We start from the raw sequence: 21,048 nt of genomic DNA, 5'->3' as shown, positions 1-21,048 counted from the left end.
ACACACACACACACACACACACACACACACACACAAACAGGTTGAGTGTGGTATCTTAGCAAGCAGGCAAACTCCTGATGATTCTCTACTGCTGAAGAAAGAATTTTCACAATTCACTCCTGCTAGACAGCGAGGCTGAAAAAGTCAAAAGGCATCTCACACAGAGAAGGCAAACTCCATAATCTTACGTGGCTAAAAGGACGGATAGGTTTAGGAAAACAGCCAATTAAAGAAGTCTTCAGCACTAGCCTCCTGTTGTTCTGTTTGGCTCCTTATTATAAGTGATGAGCTTCTCTCCACGCATATCCTTTGTGAAATGGTGGCAATCTCACGTTCCCAGGCTATAGTCATACGCTAGGAGTCCTGTGACTGTAAGTTCCTCACAAAGCTCTGAGAGGTGTGTGCCGCTCCTCCTGACTCAAGTCCACTTATTGAATAAACTGATAGTATTTTGATCCCATTCAAGTAATTAATATCACATTTACAAATAAACACAGGCTGGAGATAGACAATGTGAAAACTGCTTTCATCTTGTGGTTAGCCAGAATTTGGCTCCTCTTTCGTGAAAGATGAAAGAACAAGAGGATGCTGAAGAGGAGCTTTTCAAGTGAGACAGTTTCCTCATGAAATTTTATGTTTCGATTATCTTGCGTGTAATTGCCACATGATGAATTTAATGTCACTGTGTAAGGGCAGGGAAGGGTCCTTTGATCATCTGTCTGAACTCTCTACAGGCTGTGTAACAGTTACAACAGCACAACAGGCAAGCATTGTCTATGGGGGTCATGGTTACTTAGTCACTTATAATATAGAAAACGAGCTGTTCCTAGGTAAGCTTCTCGTGTGTGTGTGTGTGTGTGTGTGTGTGTGTGTGTGTGTGTGTGAGAGAGAGAGAGAGAGAGAGAAAGAGAGAGATAGAGAGAGAGAGAGCAGATGTGTGTGTATGCATATGCATATGTATGTCTGTGAGTGTATGTATGTATTTATAAACATCCATTATTTTATTTTATGTGTATGAGTGTTTCATCTGCATGTGTACACATAACATGTACATGCCTGGTATCCATGGAAGCAAGAAGAGGGCACTGAATCTCTTGAAACCAGAGTTGAAGATGGTTATAAGCTATCATGTGGACACTGGGGTTAAGCCTCCCTGCACTGGGATTAACACTGGGGTTAAGCCTGTTCTTCTCTGCAAGAATGGCAAGCGCTCTTAGCCATTGAACCATCCCTCCAGCCCATAAATTTGTTTGGAAACAATTTTACACATGTGTATAAAATGTATAAACCACTTTCACCCACCAGTTATCACCCCTACCAACATGCATTTCCCATACACAAATCTCTCTTTCATGTTTAGTCTACTTAATTTGTTTTGTGATCCACTGAGATTAATAGAACCAGTCCACGTGCCCATGTGCATGGCTCTCTCCTTTGCAGTGTGGGGGTGGCTCGTCAGTGAATATCAAACTAGAGACAGTGCTTCCCCTCTCTCCCAGTAGTTAAGATATAAAATAGCCAGTAGTTCAGAGATAAAAGGTAGGGCCCCATGAGTTCCTCTCCCTTGCTTGACTGATTGCTGATATGGCCAGTCATGGATAGGCCCAGGGTAAGGTATCTATGGTTGTGGTGAGTTAGTACATTGGGGAACTTGAATTAGAATTATGTTCCTGTTGGGATAACTGACCAAGGACATGTTTGCTTTTCTTCAGAGAAACGGACAGATAAGTCAGCTGTGTCTGGGGCCATCCGACTGAAAATCAACGTGGAAATAAAGGGAGAGGAGAAGGTGGCACCATACCACATACAATACACTTGTTTACACGAGGTAAGTAGGACAATAAATTCTATTAAAAGTGAAACATAGGGAGGTCTTGCTTGCTATGAATCACAAAACAAACCCTGGCTTTTGAAAAGTCATGGAATCGGGTTTCTGGAGTTCTTCCTGGAGTCCAGATTGCCTGTGGTAGCCTAGGCTGTGCTGAGCCTGTGGTAACAGGGGCTGGGCCTGTGGTAGCCAGGGCTGTGACTAAGTCAGGCTTACTGACTAAGCCTGTGGTAAAAGGTGGTGCACTGAGGTGTAAAAACCCGGTAGAAAGCTGGCCCTTTAGTGGGATTTCAGAGCCCTCGAGGCAGGTATCATAGAGCCAACTTACCAGTTCCTGTTTGGTCCTTGGTGTGCATGCACTGACCAGTTGCCCTGGGCCTCTGCAAGCTCTGGAGAGGTAAGAAGTGTCACTGATGACATTTTTGGGCGAAACAATACTTTTTCCTAACGTACAAAAGGGTGAGATGAAGCTGAGAAATGTCCCTTGCCCTGTGCTCTGGGACAGAAGGAGAAAACACTTTTATCCCCAGAGGGAAAAGGCATCAGGACAGCTACCCTGGTTTCGTGTCTGTCATTGTGATCAAATGCCTGACAAAAAGCAGTTTAGGAGAGAAAGGTTTGTTTGGGCTCACAGTTCCTTGTTGTCTGTCACTGCTGGGAACTCAAGGAGGCAGGGCTTGAAGGAGTGGCTCCCATCCACAGCCAAGGACAGAGAGAGAACAAATGCCCGCTGCTGCTTGGGGCTCACTCTCCTCTGTGCTTAGCCCAGAGCCCAGCCTGAGAAAGGGCGCTGCTAATGTTAGGTGCCTTCCCTCCTCTGTGAGCCAGCTGAGGCAATCCCCCACAGACACGCCCATATGCCAACGCTACAAACGCGGTCTCTCACCGAGACTCTCTTCCCAGGCCATTCTACTTGTATCAGAGTGACACTAAGCTAGCCACCAAATTGCCATGGCTTTTTCACACATTAATTTTTCTAAATATGTTTATGAAAACCCCTATCTCTAAACAACTGACACGGAAAATATTTGCATACCATTTTTACCAAATAAAGACTAAGAAATGGTGTTTCATTTGTCCACACAGCAAACAGATATGGGGTTTATGATGAGTTTTATGGCCGAGGCACTGGCAGCATTATGTCAAGAAGCAGTTTTCTATTTTCTGACTAATAAAAAGCAACAATCACCACAGGCTTGGCCAGGATCTCTGGCCTTGAAAATCCAACAGAGAAGATGTGTGCTTTAGGCTTTACTTTCTAGAGACTTTTCTTCTAGTTTAGGAAGGTGAAGACTGGAGAGATGGCTCACTGTGTAGACATGGGATTCACGCAGTGTAAAGAGAAAAGCAGCTCTCACAAGCTGACCTCCACATGCATCTTGTGCACACTGCCCTACCACCAACGGCAAATTGAAAAAGAGGTGGGAGGCTCTGTAACCAATAACAAGGTTCTAGTCCGCAGCACCAGTACCTATAAGATGCCAAAGGGGACTCAGCAGGGTGATTTCTTGAATTATCAAGTTTCCAAACATTTATTTTCCATCTCAACTCTTTTCCTGGCTCTTACCGTTCTGTTTCTGAAGACTCATGGTTTATTTGTGACAATCCATATGACCATGGCCAATGTCCCATTATCCAACCAGGACACTGTAATTTACTCAGAGTTCACGAATGAAAAACTATATTATCTTATGTAGAAGCATTTACATAGAAACGTGCTTGCTTCCTTCTGGAAATGGCTGGGTGCGTACAAGCAAATGAATTATTGATTCTGCAGACTCCCAGGCAGAAGCAATGACAGATTTCCTATAATAAATTCAGTTTGATATAATCTAAGATATACCCAGTGCGTTCAGAGCCTGGTGACAAAGACCTGATAACACAGTGATCTTCTATAAAAAAGCATAGTTAAATATTCCCAGCCTGTCCTGAGGAGCCCTGAACAATGCAAACTGCTTACTTTCAGAACCTGTTCCATTACTTGACTGAAGTGAAGTCTAATGGCCGTGTGAAAATACCAGAGGTCAAAGGCGATGAAGCCTGGAAGGTATTCTTTGACGATGCTTCTCAAGAAATCGTGGATGAGTTCGCCATGCGTTATGGGGTTGAATCCATTTATCAAGCTATGACGTAAGTACTGAGGATGTTGGAGTGGGCACAAATCTTGGTTGGAATTCAGTAGAAAGAAAGGGGAGACTTCATCTTGGTTCTTTACTTTTTTACATTTACTATTAATATTTATTTACCGTGTGTGTGTGTGTGTGTGTGTGTGTGTGTGTGTGTGTGTGTGTTCTTGCCATGGCATGCCTGTAGAGATCAAAGGACAAATGGCAGGTGTTTGTTCTCTCCTTGCACTAAGTGAGGTTTTGGGACTAACCTGATGGCCATTCTGTCAGCCCTCATCTCAGTTTTTAGCCCAAATGCAATTGATCAAGAAATAGAATTTCCTTATTTGCCTATGCTGCTCAGTACAGCATTAAGACAGTAATTATCAGAGCATCCACCATCATCATCCTCCAGCTGCTATTCCCTTCACTAGCATCATTAGCACGGGAGATTTAGAAATGTCCACCTGAGTCCCACTGATAGGATGCGATCTGAGAGCGGGGTCGGCATCCTCCTAACGTGAACATCTTTGGTATCTGAGGAAAGCAAAACCTTGGCATATCCAAGGTTACAGAGCCATTAGCATCTGAAGCATCAGAAGTCATTGTAGCATTTTAGATAAGGCACTAGGGTGAGTCCTTCCTTCAATATGTATATTATTACTATGAGAAACAAAGCAAAGATGTCTGTGGTACTGCTGCAGTAACTGGGGTAATGAGTGGGCTTACACACAGACACCTGGCCCTAACAGGGACATCAGCTAGGACTTAACATTGGCTCACTTATTCTCCATGGTGGATGTTTTCATATCTGGTCTATGTTTGGAAGTGTATTTAGTTCATCATCTATCCACAATGTATAATAGTAAAGGGTTTATAGGCATGTGTTAATATAAATGCATATCTTAACAGCCAGGGAACAGTCTCCTGTGCAATGAATGGATGGTGCACCAGATAATCTGCTAATTCTATTCATAGAAATGATAAGTTTTGTCCTACTTTTGTTTCTGTTACTGCGATAGAAAGCCCCGAGATAAAAAGCAACTTATGGGAGAAAGGGTTTAGTTCAGCTCACAAACTCAGATTCTAGACCTACAAGGAAATCAAGGCCGCAGCAGCTTGAGATGACTGGCCACACCCACAGTTAAAAGCGGATTGAAAATGAATGCACGTGTCCTCGCTTGTGCTCAGTGCAATCTCTCTAGTCTTACACAACTCACAAGCACCTGCCTAGGGCATAGTGCCACCCCAGTGGGGTGTCTTCTCGCATTAGTTATACCAATTAAGACAGTTTTCTACAGACCAACCCAATGTCTACAAACCTCTACTGAGACTCTCTTTTTCAGGTGATTCTAGGTTGCTCTAAATTAACAAAACTAGCCATTATATGTAATTCGGAGCAAAATCAATGCTCTTCTCCAAACGATAGCATTCATAGCATTTAATTGCCAGCTATGGTTCCAGAACAGAGTTATCTAAGAATGAACACATGTTTGAAGAACTGAAACAGAGTGGCTAGGGAGATGGCTGAGTGGCTAAACTGTTTGCTATACAAGCACAGGCACCTGATTTCAGATCCCCAGCCCCCACATTACAGAGCTGGGCATAGCGGCTGATTTCAGATCCCCAGCCCCCACATTACAGAGCTGGGCATAGACATCTGATTTCAGATCCCCAGCCCCCACATTACAGAGCTGGGCAGAGCTGCATGCTCCTATAATCCTAGAACAGGGAAGGTGGAGCCAAGGGGATTTGGGGGCTCAGTGATCAGCCAAACTTGAGAGTTTTGGCAATTAGATATTGAACTCTGGCCTCCATATGCGTGGGCACTGACACCTACATACATTTGCATGAACACACGCTTTGGTAGATGGTGTTTCAATTTATATAATGTTCTGGGGCTGAATAATGATGATCGCACTTTTAGACATACCAGGGATCTTAGAGGTCACAAAATAGAAGCTTCCTGCACAATCTAGAAACTCAGTTTTTATCTCTCTGACTAATGGCCACCCACTTCTCCTGCCCACATCTTGCAGCAGGGACTCACTGTCAGGGCAATCTATTTTACACCCCTGTAGCTGTAAGGGAATCGATGACTTTGACATCTGTTTTTTTCCCATGCCAAGTGCTATGTAACTTATCAGAATACATAATACAAAATTGAACACAACTAAAAAGCAACTACGATTAACAAGGTAAACGAACTGTTCGACATGGGGACTCACCCCAGCAAAGGAAGGAATCCAGTGGAGTTAGAGCAAGAGATCTCTGGGTGCTGACATCAGGGTCGTTCTTTCCTGTTTTCTCTATCCTGAGAAAATGGCTACAATACTGGTAACTACCAGGTAGCTGAGGAGAGACAGCTCCCCTTCTTCTTAGGTGTGTTTTCTCAGCTCTCAAGCTCAACAATAAGAAGTTAACAAACTCTGGATTCTTGTCTGATAAGTGACCTGCACGTCAAGGAGTTGTTTTCCTATTTGCACTCCACTTTAACAAGCCCCTGTTTACACCAGGTACCGGTCTGAAGCTAGGACTGGCGACTGTTTCCTTCTGTAATGCCCAGACAGTAATTACTGTGTGGGATCTGCTGCCTTCCTGCGGTGCTCAATCCTGCAGCCCTAGTGTGAAACAGTTCAAGGCTAAGCAAACACCCAGGGGTGGCTATGTTCCGCTGAACCGTCTCCTCTTCTCCTGCCCACATCTTGCAGCAGGGACTCTCTCTCAGGGAAATCTTTTTTACACCCCTACCGCTGAAAGGAAGTTAGGGACTTTGGCATCTGTTTCATTCCAGTTCAAGGGAGTTACTGATGTGGGGGTTATTGTTGTTCAGTTTTAATTTCCGTGTGCACGTGTGTACCTCAGTGAGCTTTTATGCGCCACGTGGGTGCAGAAACCCACAGAAGCTAGAAGAGGTTGTCAGATCCCTCGAAGCTGGAGTTATAGACAGTTGTGAGCTACCATGTGGGTTGCTGGGAAATGAACCCAGGTTTTCTGCAAGAGCGGTGAGTGCTCTCAACCTCGGAATGTCTTTCCCAGCTGCTGCTGAAACTTTTTCTGTTCAGAATTGACTTGAGAGCTACAGACGGTAGCAACTGTGTTTAGATCAGAGGGCAACTTAATGGAGCCAGTTTTCTCCTTCCACCATGTGAGTCTTGGGGATCAAACTTGGGGTATTGAGTTTGTTGGCAGGTACCTTTACCCACTGAGCCATTTCTCAGCTCATTAAAATCTATATCTACCCCTAGTGTCCCACTTTTTCTTATTAACATTGCCCAGGATAAATTTGCTTTGAAAATGGAAAATATTCCATTATCATGCAAGAAGAAAAAAATCTATTGATTGATGATCTAATTATCCCTAAATTACAGTCTCTTTGCTTACTCCTATGAATTATCTGTGATTGGTGCTAGAAATTAATTGCTGTTATAGACTGATATAAGTCTCTAATTGTGTGTCAATATGTCAGAAAAGTTAAAAACCAATACTTATATTTAAGAAATATAACACAGTGAGCAGCTTGGAGGTGACTTGAATTCTAAATAAAATAGATTGAAGGCTTGGTCGTCATCACTTTTGCTTCACTGCATTGGAAAATCTGGATTCAGACTGGAAACTGAATACATACTTGCAAATAGAAGGAGTCAGAAGCAGAGGTTTCTGTCAACTTTATTTTTGGATCTCATTTTCTTCTGGACTATCTCTGAATGTCAGAGGTTTTCAATTGCCAAAAGCAAATAAAAGAGAAGAGATGAATTTAATGAAATTGACGTATGTGACGCCTTCACTGTGTAAGATGTATTGAAATATTTTGGTACATACCACACTGGTCCCGTGCAACAATTTGAAAATAAACTTTCAGATACTGACACTTGTTGTCAGGGTTGGCAATAATTTTCAGAGAGAGAGTTTAGGCATGCTTCCAAAATGCTCTTCTGTAACTGCAATGTCAGTTAATTTCTAATAGATTGTTGACAAAGTTAAATATCTACTGGAAAGGGGAAGTTTATGAACGCATATTTACATGAATGAAATAGTTAATCAGTATTTCTCAATTGTTTTGGAATCTTTGCTTTAGGGCACAAAAAACAAATGCATGCATAACATGTCAGTGGGGAAGAAACTTGTGAGCATTCTCTATAGTCACAAGAACAGTATAGCTGGAGAAATAAGTTATGGGTCTTTTTATGTTGCCAAATTTATTTGAAAGACTGTCAGTGTCACACCTTGCCTTCTTACCACACAGAAGGCAAAAGGTTTTCTGAAACAGGACTTCCCAAGGCTGAAGCTGACTCATTAACACTTGAGCTTTTGAAAGCTGCCGGTTAAAGGTTTAGTCAGCCTTTTGATGCCAGATTCCTTTCCACACTGGTTACTGTACAAATGTGTTTACAAAGTTCCTGCTTTATCAAGTAAGGTAAAGAACAAAACCCTCATCCCAACAAGAAAAAGTAAACCCTGACCTGCCACATCAAGAATTTCTAAGGCACCTTGGTTGTTATCTGTATTTCTTGTAAGCCAGGGCTTCAGAAAGCAACCCTGGACCACTGCTTTTTAATTTTTTAAGACACCATGCAAAGCAGTAGGTTTCATCATGGCATTTTCTTACATATACATCATCATGCTTTGAGTTTATTTTCTCCCCTCCCCCACTGCCCTTCCCTGTAACACCTACTGGTCTTTCCGGCACCTTTTCTCCCATTTTCTACTTGCATGTTGCGTGCATTCCATTGCCTCTCTTCCTCCCACTCCTCTGCTTTGAATTCTCTTCCTTTTCTCTGATTGTCCCCATCCTACTTTCAAGATCTACACACACATGTACATGCACACACGCATGCCTGTCTGTATACAAACACACACACCTAAATGTAAATCAAGAGTCTGCATATGAGAGAAAATGGGATATTTGTTTTTCTAATTCTGGCTTATTTTGCTTAGCACAATGTGTTCCAGTTCCATCCATTTTCCTGCAAATGTAATAATTTCATTTTTTTACAACTAATAAAATTCTACTGTGTAAAAAATATAACATATCAGAATATGAACCAACAAATCACAATGACCAAACAAGCAAACAAAACACCTAAAACTATTAGTTTCAAGTTTATTTAAGAATTCTATCCTCTTACTATTTAAGCTGGGGTCTGGATAAACGGCTCAAAATGTTAAGAGCACTGGCTGCTCTTCCAGAGGACCTGGATCCAGTTCACAGCACCCACATGGCTGCTCACAACTGCTATAACTCTGGTTCCACAGGATCCACTGCCCTCTTTTGGCCTGGTATACAGACATACACGCAGGCAAATTACCCATACATGTAAAATAATTTTTTTTCAGAAAGTTTTTTTAAAATCACAAAGTTGGGACATGGCGCTTGAAGGGAGAAGCAAGTCCCATCTGTGTAGGTCATACACTTGCAAGTTTGGAAAAGGATAAGATGACTTGACTCTTCTGAATTTTCCTAGCAGTTTCTTTTCATACTTAGAGACTGTGCTTAGCCAGATCCCTCTATGACATCATTATCTTCCTCCTAATGGAGACTGATCACTTTCTCATAGTGCATTCATGCTTCTTTTGAGGCTAGACTTGGAGATGATAATTGAGGGGCGGCATTATTAGTCAGAGTCCGAGTGTATCGCCAGATCTCTCTCCTGAGTAGTTCTCAGACTATAGAGGAAGCAGATGCTATTCTGCCAGTAAATAACCTGAACTTTAACACTCAGCTTCCCAGACCTCTCTACTACATCCTACTGCCTGTAAACACACTCCCCTTTCCCGCAGGCTACTTCCTATCAGCGGCAGTTTGTCTGTCCCATCTGTTAAATAAAATTGTGCCCTTGTCCTTTTCTCTGAGTTTTCATGGAAATAGACTGTAGCTCTCCTAACGAAACAAGTGAGCAATTGAGAACTGAAGCCTGTGTGCCCATGTCAATCTACAACAGAAGGAACATTCTAGCTTACAGCAATGAGCTCAGAGGTCTGCCCCTTCTGTCCAAGGAGCACACTACACTATGCATATTTGTGTATTGCTTCTTGAGGTCAAGCATACTACTATTTCCATCACAATAACATGCCTTGATAGTTCTCATTTGTGTGAGCATATAATTTTTTCCTTTTAATATTCTATCACCTCCAAGAACATCAATGGAATTTCATTCTATGTAGTGAGATGATTGGTGTATGTATTCGTCCATATATATATATATGTGTGTGTGTGTGTGTGTGTGTGTGTGTGCATGTGTGTGGGAATACATATGGAGGCCAATGGTCCATGTTAGGTATCTTTCTCTTCTTTCTGTGTCACTCCCCACCATATATTTTGAGGCAAAGTTTCTCACTGAAACTGGAGCTCCCCTACGGGCTGGGCAATGATCTCCATGGATCCGGCTGCTCAGCGACTGCAGTTACAGGAGCACAGGTGTGTGCTGTTCCATCGAGCACTACGTGGGTTCTGGAGCTATGAACTAAGAGCCTCGCGTGCATATGGCAGGCACTTCATCACCTGAGGTGTCTTCCCAGCCTCTCTGGTGGTTTCTATCAAGTTAACACCCTCTAACTCTTTGATTAGTCTTTATTTCATTGTAAAACAAGACTGAAGCTGTTTTAATGTGGGATTCTGCTAAACTAGGGCTGGCCTGTCTGGTGCCAAAGAGAAGAAGCACTGGGTTATGGCTTTTTGCTGGGATTCTATTGGCTTGTGCCTTGGTGTTGCTGTCATAAACTCGTCTCTAGACCAGAACTGTGGTGTTACTGTTCACCTTCAACCTGGTCTGTCTCAGCTGCTAAAGCCACACAGGTCTTCTGAGTTAAATGTTGAGCAACTGACTTGTTGGCTTTACAACCTTTTCTTAAGGGTATGTACGAGGGAGGAGCAGTTGCAGAAACAGAGGGCACAGCAGTGAACAAGAAGTCAAGGTCCAGATTCAGAGCCAACATTCTAGAATGCACAGTGGTAGTTTGTTCAGTAGATGTTTCCTAAGTATCTAGGTGTGTGGACTTATGCCTATGAATGTTACTATAACAAATAGCCATAAACTGGATGGCTTACAAACCACAGGCGTCTGCTGCCCACAGTTAGAAGAGTGAAGTTCGTGATCAAGGTTGTCCCGTGAAGGATATTTTCCTGGTACGTGGAAGACTCTTTCTGCTGTGTTCTCACAGTATATTCAGGGTTACGGGTTCTTTCTGGACCACTTTTTATAAAGTTACTGTTGGGTTAATCATGAGAATCCCATTGTCTATCTTAAGTACCTCCCAAAGACCATACCTCCTCAAAATGTCAACTCATAAATAAACAAAGCCTCCTCATAGAAACATCTGTCCTCATAGGGGACAGATTCAGGCCACAGCAAGGAAAATCATTAGGACTCAGTAGCAAGGGTGGTTTTTGCCTCCACTGGGATCCTAGTTTAGGGTGAAGAAGAAATTAAATACGAAGAAGAACATGATGAATATGCTAAATGTCTGTGTAAATGGATGGGGGCAAATCTAGGTATGTAGGGGGAGGGAAGACAGGGAATAACTGGTGGTAGGGGAGTAGGCGATGGGAGGAGAGTAGCTGCTGAGAAGGGAGTAGCTGTGGGGAGGGGAGTAACTGTTGGCATTCTGCTAATTCTCCATCTTTCTGTGACCTTCATGCTCCCCCTCCTATTCTCTCCTTCCTCACCCCATGATTGAGATCTAGTCATCCACAGCCTCCATTAAGAAGTCTTTATGCTTTGGAACTAAGAAGAAGCAATTCAAAAATATTTGAATTTATCTTTAGTAAGAGGCTAGAATATTTAATGCTGATCACTTGAGAAGGCGTCAGTCTGAATTTTGGGGAACAAACTGGTTTTAGTGAATTTTTAACATTTTACCTTTATCTTACGTTTTCTCACCAAAATCTTTTCCAAGAATCTAAAAATTGTTAACATTGAGTCATTCTGGTCACCTTATGTACTGTTCATCCACAAAAAAAATGGTGGCATTGAAGTGATGGGTCAGCGGTCAAGAGCACTTGTTGCTTTTGCCAAGGACCTGAGTTTGTTCCTAGACACCCATGTCAGACGACTCTCAACTTCCTGTAACTCCAGCTCCAGGAGATCTGACCCTTTGTTCTGGCCTCTGTGGGTACTGGACTCAGGTGCACAAACTCCTACACATACGCATAAGTAAAAGTAAATCTTTCACAAAAATTGGTATACTATGTCCTTAAAACAAAGATGGTACATCCTGTAACATCCACTGTTTATGTGACAAAGAATAACTTCTCCCAAAGGGACGTGTAAATGTTGATGTTCTTCTTCTTTTGTTCCTGCTGTGACATGAAACAGGAAATGCAGTGAGTCCAGAGACAGAATCTGATATGACTTCAGTAGTCCATTGGTGTCAGAGCATACCACTATCTCATTAGTTCGTTTTAAATGTTGCCTCATGCATAGTTGACAGATAAAATTATATCCACCGTGTGCAGTTTTAATTGGACGTGCATTGGTAATGAGTAAATCTGTGTGTGCCGAATACAAGCTCCGCCTTACATACCTATCATTTTGCTGTGAGAACATTGTCATATTTTCTCTTCACATCCTTTTAGAATACAATACAGTGGCTGGGGAGATGGCTCAGTGGTTAAGAGCACTGGCTGCTCTTGGAAAGGACCTGCGTTTAGTTCCCATCACCCACAATCTATGGATTTTGTCTTGTTAAAGCGTTACATGAAACATCAAATCTCATCTCTGGAATCTGCCTTTTGCCAGCCTCCTCTCACCTCTCACTCTAAGCAGCTTCTTATCCTTGTGCCCATCCCCTATTACACAGCTGCGCTGCAGATTAGGAGTTGTATCCTCTTCGGTGTGTATAGACAGAGTAGGTGTGCAAAATGAGAAAATACTCTCGGCCTCAGGAGACAGTTACCATGGAGTAGAGTCCGTTGGACAGCCTTGCTGAGATGTGGCAGACCCAGGTCTCTGCTGCAGAGACCTATAGTGAGCAGTTTCTAGACATGCCATTCTACTTCTTGTTGGTCCACTAATTCTTAAGAGCTAAGACACCAATCTGTCATTGAGTTTTTTTTTTCTCAGTCCAGCAAGTTGCCCGGTAGTTAGGGGAAGTTGCTCCTTGGTGCTAGAAATCATTAATCGGTACTCCTACTCTCCAGGGCTGGTGGGATTTCGTGGGAGCCTTCAGGGAGATTTAGAGGGCGGCTCCTGTGCCGCTAGCTACTGTCTGTCATACCCCAAAAATTGCCTCATTTCAGTGCTAATCAAAGGAGAAGATATTTCTGTCAGTTCTTTGGGATGAATGCTTGCCTCATGTTCTGGATGATTTATAACATCGCTCTCAGCAAACACTGATGGAGTGTGGTCAGCATTACAACATTACTGCCATGTACCACAGGCAAACACTCCTGAAGTAACTGTATATAGTAATCAACTGTTTATCAGGGTAGCTGAGCACTCGTCTTATCCCCCTTAACTCTGTGTAGATGCCTTTAGCTCCTTCCATTTTGTTTTCATTATGAAAAGCCCATTGGTACACCCTCGGGTGTGGGAAGTCCCTGTATTAAATATAGTCTCAGCAAGGACACATAACTTCACACACAGGTATAGCCACAGCATACAGTCCCAGGAAGAGAGGAAGGTGACCTCAATGAGGTGAAGTCAATGTCTTGAGACATATCTTCCATTCACACAGTTTGACTAGACACCATAATGAAACCTTTATCTCCATGTCATGTTCAGGATGGCATTATTAACACAAAAAAGGTGGGGAGGAACCCTCAGGTAACTTCTTCCTTGCTGGACCCTTTTTCCCTTCCTCTCTCTCCATTACATACTCCTAAATTCTCACACCCAAAGTAACCCCTTAAAAGTGTAGCTCTGATGATTACAGAAAGAAAACTTCCGGAAGGGAGTTTGACTTCCGGAAGATGACTTCATAGCTTGCATTCACTCTGAGAGAATTTGAGCTTTATTTGCTAAAGCCCTCTGACCTATGAAGATGTGAAGTTGTAGCTGACCTAATTCATGGCACAAAAATCCGCATAAACCCCCAGACACACAGACACACAGACAGACCTCTGGCCGTACTGGTCTGGCATTCTCCCCTCGTGGTCAATGGAGTTGACTACACACAATTGTGTCTTCACTAGTTTGTGCTGTTTCATTTCCCTGAGCAAATTCTTTCTCCATGAAATCAAGTCCTTTGCATGGCTACAGGATCTCTTTATCAGCACTAACTCATAGCCCAGGCTCAGTTACGATGTCTTCCCTGAGCCTCTCCAGGCTGCCTTGGTTGTGTCTTACTCGGTGTCTCTACAGCACTGTGTCTGGTTCTCACAGTGGCTTCCCACCTGTTATATGCCCGAGTCCCTGGCAGTGTGCAAAGAGACTCACTGCTGTCAACCAGAGCTCACCTTGTACATTTTCATCTACCATGGGGACACCAGGCTTCTCCTTCTTCCCTGCTCACCACCTGGCCACTCAGCCTAAGCCCCTCTAGCCGTCCTATTCCCTGATTGTGGACTGGACTTGTGGGGCTGTGCCCTGTACCCTAATTTTGTCTGCTCTAACCTTGTAGCCCACCCAAACCCACTGTGGGAGGCAGCTAGAAGAAATGAGGCCTGAGCAATCTGGCGGTATGGGTTTGTTTTAGTTTTGATTACATTTTCTTCATTTACTGAAGGAGTGCTTGCCATGCCATGCGTGCAAAGGTCAGCGGGTAACTTGGAGAAGCTGTTTCTCTCCTGCCATGAGGGTCCTGGGGATTGTGCTCGGGTCGTCAGGCTTGCTGGCAAGTACCTTAACCCAGGGAGCTGTGCTGCTGCCTGGGTATATTATTTTGAAACCAAGAACTACACTGCTCTTGTGACACCTCCATTTCAAAATGACACACTCCCAGCTTCAGAGTTTCAGTAAAGGTTATTTTGGCAATTGACTATGATGTCATGTCTCTACTTCTTCCTGGATATGCCTGTTTTTCTATTATCTCCCAAATTGTCGTGTTTAGGCATTTAGCATTCCATAATTCTTGGTCTATGATTAGAATCTAATAAATCTAATTTTATGAAATTTGGAGGTCAGGGAAAAACATGATGGCCTCACTTTGAGGTTTTAAAATTTCTTCCTGAAATAATTTTTTCTATCATTTGTGGTATTCTGTGTGGATTAAGTGCATTAATGATTAACTCCAAGTCGCCAATAATGCATCAGTTTCGCATTAAGGAAAGAAATAAAAGCACTTCCCCTTGGAGTCATTTAGCCAAGAGTGGGCACAGATTTGAATTATCTACTTCAGGCTCCCTGTGTCTTCTGTACCCTGTCATTCTGTTCCGTGAGTTCGAGTTTGTGCCTGCCTGAAAGCTGTCTTGTGAATTAGTCCTTGTGCCTTTACCTGTGACTGTCCCTGTGCGTCTGTCTTTTGTGTGACTGCATCTATGTGTGTTCATGTGTGCCTCTCTGTAAAAGTGTCATGTGATTGTCTATGCATGTCTGTTTCTGTGTGTTTATGCATTTCCATCCCTTAAGAGGAGAATTTCTTTCTCTCTCTTTTATTGAACATCATAGAAAGCAACACATGGGGAAGGAATGGGATAGTTAACAGACATCTTTAACAGTTCTATAGGGATTAAAATACTGACTCCAACTGACCCACAAATGACCCAGATGACAACCAGTATTAAATATGACATTGTCTATTAACCAATACCCAAGTGCTATGTTTAATGTTCTAGGAGATACTCATTGTTAGAAGATTGCTTTCCACCTCTGGATTTGCTGCTGTCAGCAAATGGGACAAATGCACTGATCCGGGTCAGGGCATAGAAGAGCATGCAATTTAAGATTACAGCGGGCATTAGCTTACACTGTAAAAGTTGATTACATGGAAAATCCAAGGCAAGTAAGGTTAGTGTTACATTGTCCTCTTGAAAGCAGGTTAAACAAACAGGCTGAGTACACAGCAGTATAGCAATCTTCAGTCTTCTATGGCTTCAAGATGTTCTTAATTCTATCTGTGAGGTCCAGTGAAAGTTCCAGTCCTGTAAGCGATATAAAAGATATTTTCATAGTTTTGTATTGCTACAGCATTCATTTTTATATTTTTTGATTATATTATTTATTTATTTACTATGTGTATAGGTGTATGTGTGTACAAATGTGTGTGGGGATCATGTGTGTACCATAGAGCATGTGTGTGGAGGTCAAAGGACAACTTAGTAATAAGTTTTCTCCTTCTACCACGTGGGTTCCAGGATGGAGCTCAGATGGTGAGGTGTGTTGGTAAGTGCCCACCAAGCCATATCACTGACTCCCATTTGTGGTATTCTTTGTGGGTATCAATAAATTTTAATAATCTCAGAAATAATAATTTAAAAACATAAATGCATTTATATTCCCATGGTTAAATGACAGACATCATATAACTCTGAGGACATAAATTGTCACTTCTGATTCTCAAGGATCACAGCTTCAACCTACGTTCATCAGCTAGGGTCAGGAAAGAGGAGGTAGATAGGAACCCAGCCCAGCTGTGGGCTAAACAAAGCCACATTGTCAGGCAGATGCTGGCTTGCTTTGTGGGATGCCACTCATGACGCGCCTTGATGTACACACAGCCCACTTAGGCATTCAGTAACACACAATGCAGAATTGCTGAGATGGGAGATAAATTACTAAAATATCTGAGCAAATGGGGTCAAATAATGGTAAGAAGACTCTTTTCTGTTGTGTGCATTTTGTCTTTCAGATTTATCACAAGCTACACTTTCAGTGTGACAATCTTTTGATAGAGTTCACACGAGACAGGTTTCCTTGAGAGAAGAGGCAGAATAAAGCTCTTGGTGCCTTTGATGTCGTAAATGACTCTATTATTCGAGGTTTCAATTGAGAACCTCTGTGCCCAGGCCTGGCATGATTCAGTTGTTTGTCTAATTGAATCCTGTCTATAACAAAGCGCTTGGAAAGCAGAATTGCTGATAGAGGCCCTGGAAGCCTGGGAAACTTCAAAAGTGTCACTCCAGTCAGGTGTGACCCAGTAGGGGTGAAAGTGGGGCCGCCTGCTGCAAAACAGAAGGCAACGTGAGGAGGAGACAGAGGCCGGTGGCGTTTGGGTGGCATGTGGCATTTTAGGCTCTTAAATAGCTGAAGGTAGGGTCGGCGCCTTGGGGTGACCCTGTGCCCACAGCTGCTGTTCCAGCACGCTGAACTTTGCAGGGACCTGGCCTTGGCTTTTAGCACCGAGCACCGTGTAGTTCAAAGCAACGGCCCATTACCCCACGAGAAGTCATTTTCTAATTAAGCTGCGTCACCAGTGTGAATATGAAGTTTCTAAGAGGCTGAACATGTCTGCTCTCCCAGAAACTGTCGGAGCTTTTGCTACAGTTGAGGAATGACTTAATGGCAACAGGAAAGGATGGGCTTGTGCGTGAATTAGCTTCCACTTTTAAAGCACTGTTTGCCTTGTGTTTTAAAACATTTCAGGCACTTTTCATGTCTGTCTTCTAAGTACATGTGCCCGGGTGTCCCTGCGGTCATGAGTGCCCTGCTGGCGAACATCAATGCTTTCTACGCTCACACAACTGTCTCCACTAATGTGCAAGTTTCTGCCTCGGATCGCTTCGCCGCTACGAACTTTGGGGTGAGTGTAATTATGTTTGGAGCCCTAAGTTTTCAACTAGTCTCTGGTTGCTAGATTTTCAAGGGGCTTCGGACCCCAGACAGTCTGTTCATTCCCACCCTACCCCAGGTAAATTATATCTAGTATATAATGAGTCCCCATAACCTAACATGGTAAAGAAAACAAGTCTGATCTGGTACCCTAGGAAAAAAGGATGTGAATATTTAGCCAAAGAAGAAAACAAATCAAAAGAAAAATGGTTACATTGAGGATAGCGTTGGGGCTGTGGATGACAGGTTTGATAATGATAACACCATCAAGTCCCTTGTGCCGTCTGATCCTCAGTTTCTCAACCTGCTCAGAGTATGATGAGTCTTACCCTGACATTATTCCAAAATTTGAGGTAAGGATCAAATGAGATTTAAGAATATACAATATAATATGCAAAATATGAGGATTCTAGAATTATATGAGGTATGAGAGGTTTGTCCCTCCTGGCTTACTATAATATAAACAATACACTGTCAATGTTAGATAGATTGTAATGTTAGATAGATCAACTTTTGCAAGGACCAGGACTAAAGATCATTCTGGAGCTAGTTCAATAAAAATACTGTGATGGTCAAATTCCAGACCAGAGAAGACTTTTGTAATAAAGGCGTCACCTTGGAAACAGAACCTGTTGTCTTGGGACTTTGCCTATAATGTAAACCATGCTGTGTTATGAAATGGCTGTTTCTATTCTGCCTGTGTACACTGCGGAGAACAAGCCAGGCTTGCAGAACACTGCACCTTTCTGTCGCTTAGAAGATGCAGTTTCGTGATTAACATCTGCCATAAAAGCCACCTGGAGGAAAATTGGATGCCACGCTTTCTACTTCACATTGACCAGAGAGAAGAAAACACATTGACTTCGGGATATTCAGGAGCAATGTGCTTACAACAAACTTCATTTTGTAAATCAAATAACATCTTGTGGAATAGAAACAAAAAAAGTGAGACATTTAATCAAATCATAACTGGATTAATTGGAGATCAAGCATGTGGCTGTGTATTTTTCTCTCACTTTGGAGTAGAATCCTGTTTCATAAACCAAAGATATCAACTATACTATCTCCTGCCTCCACTTTGGAGCCCTGAGTTCTAATTCACCTGAGGACTAAAGTAGATATTCCGGGTACCATGATGGGTATACAGTCATTTCTTAAACCTTCTTTAAGGTATAACCAGATTTTTCAAATCCCCCCACCCAAACACAGTGTATTTGAAAAAGCTTTCTCCAAGCTGGACGTGGTGGTACACACTTTTCTTTCCTGCGCTCAGAAGCAGAGACAGGCAGATCTCTGAGTTCAAGGCCAGTGTGTTCTATATAGAGACTTCCAAGACAGCCAGGATTATGTAGAGAAACTCTGTCTTGGAAAATAAAAAAGAGAAAGCCTTTTCTGAGTCTCACCCTCCCTAGGCACCTGCTCCACCAGTTATGCAAGAGTAGCCAATGCTGGTAGTCACTGGGCAGTCTCTCCAGCCCCATCATTGTTTCCTCATGGCTAACCATGTCGTTTGTACAGACAGACACAACCAACTCTTTATTTACAAAACTTACATAACTTGACAGGATACTCTTAAAGAAGAATGTAAGCTCTTCAGCAGGAAACGCATTGTAAAATTAACATTTGTGGCAGACACCGTTAGCAGCACAAACTCCGGGAAAGGAAACTGAAGGTTTTCATTCTCTGCCTCTCACACCATGAAGAATTCTTCTATGGGTTCCGACTCTATGTTATTTCACCATTTCTTTGTGTGACAAAATTTGTGAAATATTTGTACAAGAAAGAAAAAAAAAACATTCAGTCTTTCACATCAGAAAAGATCATGATTTTTAAATTCTAATCTAGAATTCATCTTCACAATTCCTTCTTTTCAATTTAATTTTTTTATTCATCTATTAATTTACTTCCCAGCCTCAGCCTCCCCCCATCCTCCCCTCCCAAAGCTGTGCCCCCTCCCCTTGTATCAACCACTCCCAACCCCAATTTCCAGCTCTTCTGTCTCCATCCAGGAAAAGGAAGGTCTCCCATGACTGTCAATAAAATATGCATATTAAGTTGCAATTAGACTAACCACCTCCCAATGTATTAAGGCTGGGCAAGGCAACCCACTATGGGAAGTAGAGTCCCAAAATCCAGTGAAAGAGTTGAGAAACGGCTCCTGCTCCCACTGTTAGGAGTCCCACAAGGGGACCAAACTACCCAACTGTAACATATATACAGAGTGCCTAGGTCAGTCCCATGCAGACTCCCTGGTTGTCGGTTCAGTCTCTGCGAGCCCCAGTGAGCCCAGGTTAGTTGATTATGTGAGCCTTCCCATGGTGTCCTTGACACCCCCCCCCATCTCCTACAAGCCTTTGTTCTCCTCCTCCGTGAGATTCCTGAACTCCTCCTAAGGTTTGACTGTGAGTTTCTGCATATGTCTCCATCCATTGCTGGATGGAGTCTCTGATGACAATTGGGCCAGGAACCAGTCTGGTCACAGGAGATGACCAGTTCAGGATACTTATCCACTATTACGAGGAGTCTAAGCTGGGGTCCTCTCTGAGGACTCCTGAGAGATTCCCCTGTGCAAGGCTTCCACCCAACACTGAAATGTCCCCCCAGCAGTCCCCCTCAGCACTCTTCCCCTCTGTTGCATCCCCCCAACCTTTCCCCCTCCCTTTCCTCAATACATTCACAAAATCTCTTCTATTTCCCCTTCCCAGGGAGATATGGTTGCCCACCACCATCATGAACCCTCCTTATTATTTAGTCTCTCTGGGTCTGTAGCCTATAACATAGTTATTCTTTATTTTACAACATCCCATATTTGTCTTTCTCGGTCTGGGTTACCTCACTCAGATTTATTTTGTTCTAGTTCCATTCATTTGCCTTCAAATTTCCTAGTGTGCTTATTTTAAACAACTGGGTAATATTGTGTAAAATTTGCCATATTATCTTTATCCATTCCTCGGTAGAGGTACAGCTAGGTTGTTTCCAGGTTCTGACTATTACAAATAAAGCTACTATGAACACGGTTGAGTAAGTGTCCTTGCGGTATGATTGAGCATCCTTTGGATATATGCCCAAGAGTGGTATTTCTGGGTCTTGTAGTAGGTTGGTTCTGTTTTCTGAGGAACTGCCACACTGACTTCCAAAGTGATTGTATAAGTTTGCAGTCCTACCAGCAAAGGAGGAGTGTTCCCCTTGCTCTACATTCTCTCTGAGCTGTCATGTGTGTGTGTTTTTTTTTAAATCTTAACCATTCTGGTAGGCGTAAGATGGAATCTCAAATCAATAAGAAATAAAGACATCCCCCACTATATTTTTATGATTAACAGTCATACAAAATTATTAAGATCTCTTAAATATTCTATTTGAAATGCTTTCTTCTTACCGAGTTTTTAATTTTGATGAATCTGGATTGAGCTATTGCCAGCCCATGTCAGGATATTCTTTAACTTATTTCTGGCATTCTTTCACAAACCTG

At 42.7% G+C, this 21,048-nt stretch overlaps 1 protein-coding gene across 4 annotated transcripts in view; it reads left to right on the top strand.

The window, feature by feature from the left end:
- Unc13c (unc-13 homolog C) overlaps positions 1-21,048 on the top strand; it is a 445,873-nt gene that overhangs the window by 234,957 nt on the left and 189,868 nt on the right. For all 4 annotated transcript variants that reach the window (XM_087905372.1, XM_087905373.1, XM_087905375.1 and 1 more), the window contains 3 exons: positions 1,713-1,828; positions 3,795-3,958; positions 17,394-17,550. In XM_087905372.1, the coding sequence (XP_087761498.1) occupies positions 1,713-1,828; positions 3,795-3,958; positions 17,394-17,550 (437 nt within the window). The remainder of the gene's footprint in view (positions 1-1,712; positions 1,829-3,794; positions 3,959-17,393; positions 17,551-21,048) is intronic.

This window comes from Myodes glareolus, chromosome 4 (genome assembly GCF_982192425.1).
Source record: "Myodes glareolus chromosome 4, mMyoGla1.1, whole genome shotgun sequence".
In the NCBI taxonomy this organism is placed as follows: Eukaryota; Metazoa; Chordata; class Mammalia; order Rodentia; family Cricetidae; genus Myodes; species Myodes glareolus.
Note: the sequence above shows the minus strand (reverse complement) of the source record. Positions and strands in the feature narration are given on the sequence as shown.